Source organism: Megascapheus bottae, chromosome X (assembly GCF_031878675.1).
Source record: "Megascapheus bottae isolate mThoBot1 chromosome X, mThoBot2.hap1, whole genome shotgun sequence".
Taxonomy (NCBI): Eukaryota; Metazoa; Chordata; class Mammalia; order Rodentia; family Geomyidae; genus Megascapheus; species Megascapheus bottae.
Window position 1 is genome coordinate 12,331,019 of NC_143547.1, and position 12,329 is coordinate 12,343,347.

At 39.1% G+C, this 12,329-nt stretch overlaps 2 protein-coding genes across 3 annotated transcripts; both read left to right on the forward strand.

The window, feature by feature from the left end:
- Window positions 1-1,179: 1,179 nt before the first annotated feature.
- On the forward strand, window positions 1,180-12,329 carry LOC150040487 (melanoma-associated antigen B3-like). 2 transcript variants are annotated; one of them, XM_090325940.1, is made up of 3 exons: window positions 1,180-1,252; window positions 10,129-10,191; window positions 10,901-12,329. In XM_090325940.1, exon 3 carries the CDS (start codon window positions 10,958-10,960, stop codon window positions 12,230-12,232), a length of 1,275 nt encoding a protein of 424 aa, XP_090182066.1. In that variant the 5' UTR covers window positions 1,180-1,252; window positions 10,129-10,191; window positions 10,901-10,957; the 3' UTR covers window positions 12,233-12,329. The 2 variants fall into 2 exon arrangements, with proteins under 2 accessions (XP_090182066.1, XP_090182067.1); XM_090325941.1 differs by having other exon boundaries at window positions 1,250-1,289.
- LOC150040488 (melanoma-associated antigen B5-like) lies at window positions 2,547-3,168 on the forward strand. Its single transcript, XM_090326574.1, is given in 2 exon segments — window positions 2,547-2,608; window positions 2,610-3,168. Coding segments are annotated over 2 exon segments (621 nt in total).

Here is a 12,329-nt window from a genome sequence, read left to right on the forward strand (position 1 = left end):
AAAACTTATTTTTCAAAGAAGGGAAGAAAAAGTGAAAGACAAACAAAGAAGCTGAATTAGAACACTGTAACATGCATTTATACATAGAAATATAAACATGACTACATTTTGGATAATTAATATAAACAATGAAAATTTAAATAAGAAAGAAAAAGGACCTTGCAATAGAGGCATGAACATTCCCATATTTAACATGGGTCATTTACATTAGCCAACCTATAGAATCAATCTAAATTATTACCAGTACATGAATTAGTGAAGACAATTATATTTAATAGAGTTTACTAAACCATAAAGAAATATGAAATTATGCCATTTAAATGCAAGTAGGTGTGATTAGAGATCATGAATTAAGTGAAACAGTGGGGACTTGCACAAACACTACATGCTTACTCTCATATGGGATGTAGAAAAGAAAAAAGGAATCTGAGTCTAAAAGAGACACTATTATGGATGTGGAAGGTGATACAAGAAAATAAAAGGAGTAAATGTAATCATCTTGCATGCAAGTATAAAAATGTCACAATGAAACCCAATAATGTGTACAATTCAAATACACCAATATTCATGAAAATTACTTACCAGGGGGTAATCGGTACATAAAATTATATACATATTCTATACATACAGTAAATGATAAAAGGAATCTGTTCAAATAAAATCAGTAACTAATGAATATACCATAGAAAATATAATATTAAAGAAGCAAAAGGGTCCAAAATATATATAAGGGAGAAAATACAAATGTACAAGTTCCTTCTGGAAATGGTCATTTGAGTCTCAAATAGAGTTATATAGAGATTTATGTATCAATATTCCTTATATATTTTAGAAATTTACTACTTTCTGCATGTCAGGAAAGATGACACCCAAACTAAGGACTCTGTCAATAATCCCAACTACTAAGGTATTTAGGAGGCAGAAATGAAGAACATTCTGTTTAGAAGCTTGCCCTATATGAAAACATTAATGATAACACACCTCAAAAAATACCTGAGCATTGTGGCATACAATTTTATCCCAAGCTCTAGAGTAAGTATTAACAAGAGCTTCCTAGTCTAAGTTGGCCTCAGCGGGAATCCGGAGTGAAGAATTAGTAGCTTCGAAACCTTCCAGCTAAGAAGCATACACAAAGTTCTGCCTTTGATGACAGCCTTTGGGTGCCTGGTTACTGGTAACAACATATGACAGGACTTCTTTTATGATGTTATCAAGGAGTGAGAGACTTGTTCAAGAGCACTATTTGGGTCAGGTGAGTAGGGTGAAGATTTCGGGACTATTTCAGAGCCGTAAGTACCCAGAGAGCATCACACAAATAAAAAAATAAATAAACACCACATAATGTGGGCACATCAGGCTATCTATTTGTTCCTCCAAGCCATGTAAAACAGAATAGGCAGAGCCAGAGCTGAGGACCCTCTTTGACCCCTGGGACTGTTTAAAGGCTAACTTGGTCATGTCTAAGAGAGTAAAAGCATCAGTACAAAAGGAGATAGGATTTAGTTCATAGTAGGCATAGAGGCGAGCATTGTGGGGAATATTTACAACAAACTAAAGGTATGGCAAACACCCAGGCCTTTCTCTTGTTTCATCCTTTGCAGAATATGGGAAGGTTTCTCCATCTCAGGCTGAGAATGAGGTAGTATTCAAATGATAGGGCTGAAGATCAAAGATGTATGTGCCACAATATTGTCTGATGATCCTCTCAAAGATGCCTAGGGTAGGGCTGTAGCCTGGAGCTGAAGAGCTCAAGTATAGTGCCAAGACTCAGAGTTCAAGTCCCACAATGGACAAAAAAAGAAATGCCTACATGAAAATTTTGCTTCTGGCAATCAGCACCAAATGTATCTAGGTGGTGACAAAAAGATCTCCTCCCCTTTCCCTTTTTCATGGGCCCCAGGGAGGTATAGGATGTCAACTTCAATGCAACACAGGACATGCACAAGGCAGGGTTATCAGGCTGCTCAAAGACAGCAGGTTCAGAATTACTGTAACTTCTGCCCCAGCTCTCAGAAAAGATGTGGTAGTCAACATCAGAAACTCCACAGGATCTTCTGGAGGTCCCTCCTGTACTACTGTGAAGATAGCCTGTCTTATAGCCATGACAGACATTCCATGCTGAATGCTCACATACTTTATCAACATTTGTCCTTTTGAGTGACTCCCTTCACCACCTGTCCCTCATTACAGCTGTCATGAACCTAGAGAATAATAACCTTCGCATTCAGGAAAAAGATCAAGAGACCTTACCAACCTTCCCTGCCCACAGTGTAGTACAGGCAAGTAAAGCAACAGAAGAACCACCCTGCCCTTCCTGTGTGGCTTCACAGGAAGGTCACCAGAACTCACATGTTCCTGGGCCAAGTAACATCTTCCAAGAGGCTTATAATATTCCAAGCCCTACTACAAGTGTTGTAGAGTTCCTTACCACCTGCACTAATAAGCATAGAAAGAGCCCACAAGATGATGAAAATCCAAGTACTTCCATAGCCACAGCTTGAACTGAAAACTCCAATAGGAATTCTTTAGATGACAAGGTAGATTTAATGGAACATTTTATTCTCTACAAGTTTGAAAGGCATCTGCCTATTCTTAAGGAAGACCTGGTGATTTGTTGGTGCTATGGATGAAGATAAATTTGCTGAGATTCTACAGAGAACAGCTGAAAATATCGAGTTTTTCTTTGGGGTTACTGTGCAAGAACTAGATACAGCCAATATCTGGTATGAACTAGTGAGTAAGCTAAATCTTCCCAATAATGGAAGGATCCATGCAGGCAATGGTTTACCCAAGACTGGTTTTGTCATGACAATTCTAGGTGCAATTTTCATGATGGGTAACCATGCGTCTGAGGAAGATCTTTGGAAATTTTTAAAAACAATGCATATGTGTCGAGGGAAGAAACACTATGTGTTTGGAGAGCCCAAGAATCTTGTTAGTGAGGATTTGGTGAGGTTGCACTATCTGGAGTACTGGCAAATAGCCAACAGTGATCCTCCATGCTATGAATTTCTGTGGGGTCCAAGGGCCTACAAGATGGAAGTGCTAGAATTTTTAGCCAAGGTAAGTAAGAATGATCCTAGAAAATTTTCAACTCATTATGAAGAAGCTCTAAAGGATCTAGAAGAGAGAGCAGAAGCAAATAAGCAAAGCTTGGCCCAGCAATAATGTTATAGACAATTCCATTACTTCATGTCCAGCAGCCTCTCCACAACTCCTATTGTTTTGTGTTTTCTCTAGATAATAACATTTAGCATCATTAAAAAGTTATTCTTAAGACCGGGAGTTTGGCCTAGTGGTAGAGTGCTTGCCTAGCATGCACGAAGACCTGGGTTTGATTCCTCAGTTCCACATACATAGAAAAAAGCCAGAAGTGGTGCTGAGGCTCAAGTGGTAGAGCTCTGGCCTTGAGAAAGTCCAAGGACAGTGCTTACGCCCTAAGCTCAAGCCCAGGACTGGCAAAAAAGCCTAACATCTTGTAACAAAGTAGTTGGGATCATGCAATAATATAAACTTAAAAACTCTAAGTATTGGATTTGATCATTTCTGTTAATTCTAATATATAGTAAAATTATATGTGTTCACATAACTTTAGTTATGAGAAAGGAGCAAATTAAGTCTTTATAACTTAAAGATTGTATCTCTAATTATTAAATCTTTACAATTTAGAAACTTGCTAATTATCCCCCACACTCAGAGACATCATGTAAGGATGTCATCTTTGTAAGGATAAAACACTGGGAATGCTAGATGCATTTCCAACTTCTTCCAATAGTTTTATTTTTAATTTTTTATTGTAAAGGTGGTATACAGAGGGGTCACAGTTACATAAGTTAGGAAATGAGTAAATTTCCTTTTGAACACTGTCATATCTTCGCTCATGTTCTCCCAGTTTTCTCCTTCCCAATTCCCATCCCCCTCAAGATGTATTTCCAACATAGTGTCTGGTGAGTATCACTGCCAAAAAAGTTCTCCTTTGTCCTACCATTTCTGTGCTTTTCCTTCCCTTCCCCAAATCAGATAAACTTACATGTAAGCGTGCAGAAATCAAAAGAAGTGACAAGGGGGAGAAAATAAGGAAAAAAAGAAACTGTGAAAAGTACAAAGAAATCTTGTTTCCATTTCTTGGAATTCATTTTGATAAGCATTTTATATGATCATATGCACAGAGCTATCGGGCCCTTGTCAACCTATCCTAAGAATAATATCCTTTGGTCTCAACTTGTGAACGTTTAGAGTACTGTTTAATTAATCATCTTTTCTCCCTAAGCAAATGTGAAAGTGTATTTAGATAGGGGAATACTTATCTATGATTTAAAACCTCTGATTTAAAGCCCCATAGAATTTTTGAAAGTTGAGATGGGCAGTGTGGTTCATGCTTGTAATCTTAGCTCCTTAGGAGATTGACATTTGAGGATTACAGTTAAAAAGTCAGCTTGGCAGAAAGTTCATAAGACTCTTATGGACTTTCCAATTAAATACCAAAAACTAGAGTTGTGGCTCAGTGCTAGAGTCTTGAGCCAAACAAACAAAATGTTCAAGGAGAGCACCAAGGTCTTAGTTCAAGACTCAGGACTGGCACACACACGCACACACACACACACACACACACACACACACACACACACACACACACAAGATTAGAAACTGGCTGCCTGTTACAGCTATATGAAGAATATATTAATAAACCTGTTATGATAGAACAGGTTACATAGAGGGAAAAATGCTTAAAGAACCAAAAGCAAGTTAGTTTGAATATCCTGTTATGAGGTGCCATGACATTTAGAGACTACCAGGGTCTCAAGTATCCGTCCTGTTAAGATTCTCCTCTAGACTATTTCCAGATCTACATAAACATCTATAACAAGGGGACGAGGCTAAGACCTATCTTATTCCCAAATATCAGGTTTCAACCTCTTCCAACATTCTGAATTATTCAAACAAGCAAAATTAATCCTCCCCAGGGAAGTAGAGATTACTTTCCCTTGATGAGCAATTCCTCTACCTAGAGATTCTCCTTATGTCCTATAGCCCTTGGTGGCACAACTGTGGCCCTCAATAGCTTTTAATGATCTTCCTGTTACAGCTGTGGAAAAGGAGTACATATGAATAATTATTGGTAATATTTATTACATCTTCAAAATATTTAGTGTTGCCTGATTAGTTATCACATTAATATACTGCAGAAGATAAATAGAAAGCCCATAGTTTGGGATTGCAATAAACTGCAGAGCTTCTACATGGCAAAGGACATAGCTGGCAAAATAAACAGAAAATCCACAGACTGGTAAATCTTCACTAGCCATACAATAGGCAAGGGCCTCACATTTAAAATATAGTTAGAGCTCAAAGAAGTAAACATTCCATAAACAAATCTTCAAAGAAACAATCACTCCATTAATAAGTGGCATAAAGAATTAAAAAGAGACTTCTCTGTAGAGGAAACAAGAATGGCCATAAAGAAATGTTCAGCATTTCTCACCATAAAAGAAATGCAAATCAAAGCAACGTAGAGATTCCATCTCACCCCAGTTAGAATGGCCATTATTAAGAAAACAAATAACAGATGCTGGTCAAAAGGGAACACTACTACACTGTTGGTGGGAATGTAAACTTATTCAGACACTCTGGAAAGCAGGATGGAGGTGCCTCAAAAGAGTAAACATAGGGTGCCCCTATGACACAGCAATCCCACCCCCAAGCATTTATCTGAATAATCACATGGCCACACTAAAGCTATGTTCATTGCAGCATTATTTATCATAGCTAAAATATGGAATTAACCCAGATGTACCTAAGTAGATGAATAGATGAGAAAGAATTTTAGGCTTCAATCAAAACGAATGATATTGTCCAATTCATGAAGAAATGGAAAGACTTGGAAAACTCATATTAAGTGAAGTAAGCTAGACCAAAAGAAACATAGGCTGCATGGCTTCCTTTATTTGTGATCATTAGTATAAGCCTAGGATAGTCCTAGCAGAGGGTCACAATAGCCCAATAAGTATATAAATATAAACATATAAAATGATGGTAATAGAAATAAACTCCATGGTAAGGAAACAAGAGAGGGTTTTTTGTTTGTTTGTGTGTGTGTGTGTGTGTGTGTGTGTGTGTGTGTGTGTGTATGTGTGTGTGTGTGTGTGCATGTTTGCTGTCATTGCTTTTGTCTCACTATTTTCTCCTCCTCTGTTTGTTTTGCTGTGGTCACTGTCTCTGATTTCGGTACTCCTTGTCTTGTAGATGAGTTTATTTGATTGGGGAAGGGGAAGGGGAAACACAGAAATGGTGGGATAGAGGGTAAACAATGCAACATCAATATTCATTAGGACACTATGTTAGAAGTAACTGTATCGCCTCTGTACATCACCTTTACAATAAAATGAAAATAAAAATAAATCCCCCAATATACTGTGGAAATTCCTCTTATAGCAATGGACTTTTAGGCCACGTAGAATGTTTGTTGTTTGTGTGTGCTGGTTCTGGGTCATGAATCCTGGGAGCTGTCACTTAATTATACATTATATATATATATATACACATACTATTATACATACTATATATATATTTGTGGCTCATGGGGCTTGAACTCTGGGCCTGGGCGTTGTCTCTGAGCTCTTCAGCTCAAGGCTACCACCCTACCCTTAACCCAAGCCCCACTACCCATTTTCTAGAGGTTAGTTGGAGATAAGAGTCTCAGGTCCTTTTGTGCCCAGGCTGGCTTTGAACCTTGATCCTCAGATCTCAGCCTCCTGAGTAGCTAGGATTATAGGTCAGAGCCACTGCACCACTTGCTTAGCTATATTTTTAAGGCCAGTGCTCTACCACTTAAGTCACAGTTCTACTTCCAGGTTGCACAGGTGAAGTGAACATAAGAGCCTCACACCTTTTCTGATGGTCTGGCTTTGACCTCTCATCCTCAGCCTTCTGTGTGGCAAGGATTATAGGCTTAAGCCACTGGCATATGGAAAGACATCCTTTTACTTATATGCTATTTTTAGTATTATAATTTAATTATCTTTAATTTGTAAAAAGGGGTTTTGATTCAACAGTTTATGAATGCAATACATCTTGATAATTCTCTTCAGAATGTGGTTGGGGCTGAGTGCCTGTGGCTCACATCTATAATTCTAACTACTTATAAGGTTAAGATCTGAGGAATGCCATTGAAAACCAGTACAGAGGCAAAAGTCTGTGAGAATTTTATCTCCAATTAATCACCTAAATGTAGGAAGTAGAGCTGCAGATTAAGTGGTAGTATCCTAGCCTTGAGCAAAAGCTCAGAGACAATACACAAGCCCTAAGCTCAAGGACCAGGTCCACAACACCCCTCCCCACTCCCCACCAAAAAGAAAGAAGAGAAAATAGGAAAGAACTAGAAGAAAGTTAAAAAAACGTAATTGCTCTTGTAGTATACATAACAGAATAAATTTCTATTTAGTACAATATATCAGCATGTTTGGGCTATCATAAATATACCAGAATCTAAGAGGCTTAAATTGTAGACATTATCTTCCCATTTTTATATTTTCGGCAGTACTAGGGACTGAACTTAGGGCACATGCTCCATTGTGTCTTTCACTTAGCTTTTATCACTGGACACATGCCTCTACCTTGGCTTTTTACCGACAATTTTGGAGATGGGATTCCATGAACTTTACTACTTAGGCTGTCTTTCCACCAAGGTCCTCCAGTAAATAGGAGGAAAAAAAGTTGACTGGGAGGGGATGGGGGGATGGAAATGGGGACAAAAACATGAGAATGGGTGTCAATGTGTGAGAAGTAATACATCTGCTATCTGACAAATACTATCGGTAACATTACCCCTATAATAAAAAAATAAAATTTTTAAAATAGAATGTATACTCAAAGTATTGGATGTGAATCCAGAGCTAGAGCAGTAAGATTGTTAGAATTAGTGAGGGATTTGAAATATCATAATGAAAAAAATAATATTTGGTAAAACATTAATGTCTACAGGTTCTTTGTTAGTTAACTTGAAGAGAATAGGATGTCATGTAATCATATATCTTAGCCCATTTTCTGTAATAAGTGTATTCCTCAGAACAAATGGAAGCAAATGATTGAGTTTGTATGTAAAGATCGCTTATTGTCACCACCTGTCACAGGCCCTCTCCCTATGTCCTTTGTTCTTTAGCTTATTCATATCACACCATTTGAGAGAAATACATGGTTTATTTGTACCATGTAAAACAACTCAAGTTTGTGTGCCTGTAGCATTTAACAGCAAATTTTTCATTAGAGACACCAGATGAGAGCCTGGATTAATGCTCAGAACATGCAGTTCTTTAAGGATCCAGTCACAGATTTCCCATAAATTGCTATTATACATGGAGAAACTGTCCAACTGTTTACTTTGGGAAATTTTTCTTACTTTTTTTTTCTTTCCCTCATGGATGGCCCTCTTCCATTTGAGCCACACTTTCACTTCAGCTTTTATTGCAATTAATTAGACTTTTCTGCCCGGATTGACTTTAAACCATGATCCTTAGATCTCAGGCTCCTGCACAGAGAATATTATAGATGTTAGCCACTGGTGCTTGACTGTTTGTTTTGTTTTAATGTATCACTCTCTCCCCTTTTCCTTCTCTGTACATTCTCTCTTTGTGGTTTTATGGACCTTATACAGTTTTATCAAGTGGCTCTATTTACCTGGGTGGCCAGGGTAACATTAGAAGGAGGAACCCAGAAATGCTAGTATCTCACTTTAAGGGTGAATGGCAAAGGGAGCCGTAGAGGGAAGACTCTAAACGCCAGGACCAATCAGGTCTCAATGTTCTGAGGTAGCCAGTCACATCCCCCAGAACAGAGGGGGCGCCAAAGTTGCTGCTCATGTGTGGCTGTCTCTCCCTACGATCTGTTCTTTGGCTGTGGCCAAATTCACTTCCTGCTTAAGGAGAGGCCATTTCAGGAAGGTGAGAAGCTCCGACTGCCGATGTTGGCTAGAGTGAGAGAAGGTTCAATTTCTATGAGAAGCGACGGTATGGACCATAAAACGATATGGAGACAAACTTCTTACCTAGAGTACCTCTTCTTCTCCCCAAAAGATGTGTCTCTGTTCACAGGGGAGAAAGCCATAAGGAGACGAAACCTATACCCACTTCCGCTTCCAGTGTCTCCGGAACATGATGTAAAGGAACATGGTTCTGTTTGGGTGCAGTCAGGAATATTCAAGACAATTAACAACATAATAAAGCAAGAAACCTTAGTTGGGTTTTATTTGAATGTCAACTCTATATGTAACTCACAGTATTCCTCACCATTTAGGTCGGTCAATGTCAGCTTATGTTTGTTTTTTTTTCCCAACGTGATGATATGTAGAACTGAGGGCTTTGACCTAAAGGACAGTCAGCAGGGGAACTGGCTGGAAGTTAAAATCAGAAATAGGAATAGTAATCAGGCCTGGAGACTCTCATTTGGTAGACTTCCTAATTATTGAAAACATGGTTTTGAGTAAATATCCTGTATCTCCAAAGGGAAAGAGAAAGAAAGAGAGGGGGCGGGGAGGAGTATCATGTTCACATGGATGCAAGGGCAGAACCAAAGTTCTAAGGGAATCTCCTTTCAGAAGAGTGAGGCGGTCCACAGCCCGTCACTTTCATCAGTCCTGAAAAATTAGCTATTGGGCTAATGTCTCCAAGGATGAAGATTTTTCAACTCAGTGGAGGGAAACTTCAAATGAGACGGTTTGTATGCCTTTCCTCCCGCAGCATTGAAAAAAGTGATTGGAAAATTAGTTTAAAGGGTATATCCCAAAGAATTATCAAACATATTTCTAGGCTTTTCTCAGTGCTATAGTGAGGACCATTGTTTTACACTACCCTTAAGAAGGTAGTGAACAATCTGTTCTTTACTCATAGCCTTGTATAGTTATGAGATGCTAAGTTGGCAATCATATCCTATAAGGAAGTATCAGGAGATGGCTAGGAGGAAGAAAGCATCCTAAGTGAAGGATTTAGAGGTTATGGGAAAATTAAGGGGGGCTTTCACCATTGAATAGGTAATCAAAAGCCCATGCATCTACTCAATTCTAGAAGTTTTGGGACAGGATTGTTATCCTGAGGCTAACATTTGTATCTAATCATGTATTTATATTTAATCTAACAGATACAAAAACTCCAACAAGACAGTACAGAGACATTGGTGAGGTGAAGCAGGTACCACCTTAAGGTAAGTTCCCTGAAAGCATCAATCAGACATACCCAAGTAACTGAAATTGGACAGGTTCCACATAACTTGAAGAGGCTCCCTTCAGTAGGGATGACAAGCTGAAAGGCTGACAAGTTTCTTCACTTCTTCTGCTATCATCTTGGACATCTTGGATTTCTTTTGTGCCCATCCTAGTGCTTGAATTCAGGGCGTGGATGCTGTTCTTGGGCTTTTTTGCTGAATACTGGCGCTCTACTACTTAAACCATAGATCCACTTCCAGCAGTTTTGTGTTTCTTTTGTTTGTTTTTCTGGTATTTTATTGAAGAAAAAGGTCATGGTCTTTCATGCTTGGCTGGTTTCAAGCCACGATCCTTAGATCTCAGCTGTCTAAGCTGCTAAGATTACAAGCATGAGCCACTGGTGCTTGGCACCAGTGTTTTGTTGACGAGGTCAACTTCAGAGCAGCATGAGAGAAAATGCCAGAACTTGCCCATACTTGATCTGATGATTCTGAATATGATATTGGAGGATCCTGAAATATCAAAATAGAGGTATTTTACTAGCAGTACCTATTTTTTAACCTAAGGCACCCAGTCTGATTAGAACAGCACCTATGTGACTTGCCAGAACAATGCTCTCATGGAAAGCAGTAGATGAGATTTGGGTTAAAGCTGATTCACTGTTGACCTGTGGAATATGCTTCCAATATTTTATGTTTTCTTCGACAGGTACCTGCAAAACTCTTCTTCTCATAGCACTTCCTGTTATCCCTAATAAGGGATATCATGCCTCGAGGTCAGAAGAGTAAACTCCATGCCCGTGAGAAACGCCGCCAGAACCGAGGCAATGCTCAAGGTTCTAAGGGTTTGGAGGAAAGAGCAATGACAGTGACAGAGCCCACTCCACCCTCCATGAGCACTGCTGCTGAGTCGTGTAGTACTCTCCAGGGGCTTGAGGCACCATCTATCACAGCTCATAAAGGTAAATGTGCAGTTGGTTCTACACCATCATCTACTATACCTACTGATGTGGGTATTTCTGCAGCAAAATCTATTGCCACTAATGATGTGAGTATTTCTGCTTTGATATCTGCTACCTCTACTGAGTTGTGTGCTTCTGTACTACCAGATATGGCTCCTTCTAATGAAGGTTGTTCTGGTGTTCCACCTACTGATGATAATGTTTCAGAGACAGAATCTGTTGGTACTGTTGGTATACATATGTTTGAGACTAAGTCTCTAACTGACTCCACATCTCAAGGTGAAGAAGGTACAAGCCTTTCTGATGAAGATTACTCCAATAAGTTTAGTCATCTAGATCATGTATCAAGAGAGGTTCTGATGGTGGAACAGCTACTACTCCACAAGTATAATATGAAGCAATTTACTACCAAGGAAGATATGTTAAGTATTATCAGCCAAAACTATACAAAGGACTTTCATGAGATCTTCAAGAGAGCCTCTGATCACCTCTCTGCTGTCTTTGCAGTTGAAGTAAGAGAAGTGAACTCTGATACATACAATCTGATCAGCAAGCTGAGACTCCCAAACAATGGGAGAGTTCGTGCTGGCAAAGGCTTCCCCAAGACTGGTCTTGTGATGAATGTCCTGGCAATGATATTATTGAAGGGAAACTGTGCCACTGAGGAAGACATCTGGAAATTTCTGAGGTTGATGCATGTATATCATGGGAGGAAGCACTATGTATTTGGAGAGCCCAAGAAGCTTATCACCCAAGATTTGGTAAGGCTGAATTACTTGGAGTGCCGGCAGGCGTCTAACAGCAATCCTCCATGCTATGAGTTCCGGTGGGGTCCCCAAGCTCACGCTGAAACCAGCAAAGAGGAAGTCCTGCATTTCTTATATAAGATCAATGAAACTGCCCCTACATTTTTTGCCACACTTTATGAAGAGGTTGTGAAAAGCGAGAAAGATGAAATTGTGAGCATAGAGGTACGGGAGCCTAGCTTTATTACCCAAGCTTCTTCAGTTACCAGTATCCCTCCTCCAGGAGTTTTTTCTCCCCTGGTTGAATATGAACCTGAAAAGATGTTTAAATAAGAAAACAGAACAATCACCACTGGGGTTTTGTTGAAAATACAAGAATATGGAATGCAGTTGAACGAAAAAGTTAAACATGTTCGATATTTCTATTTGA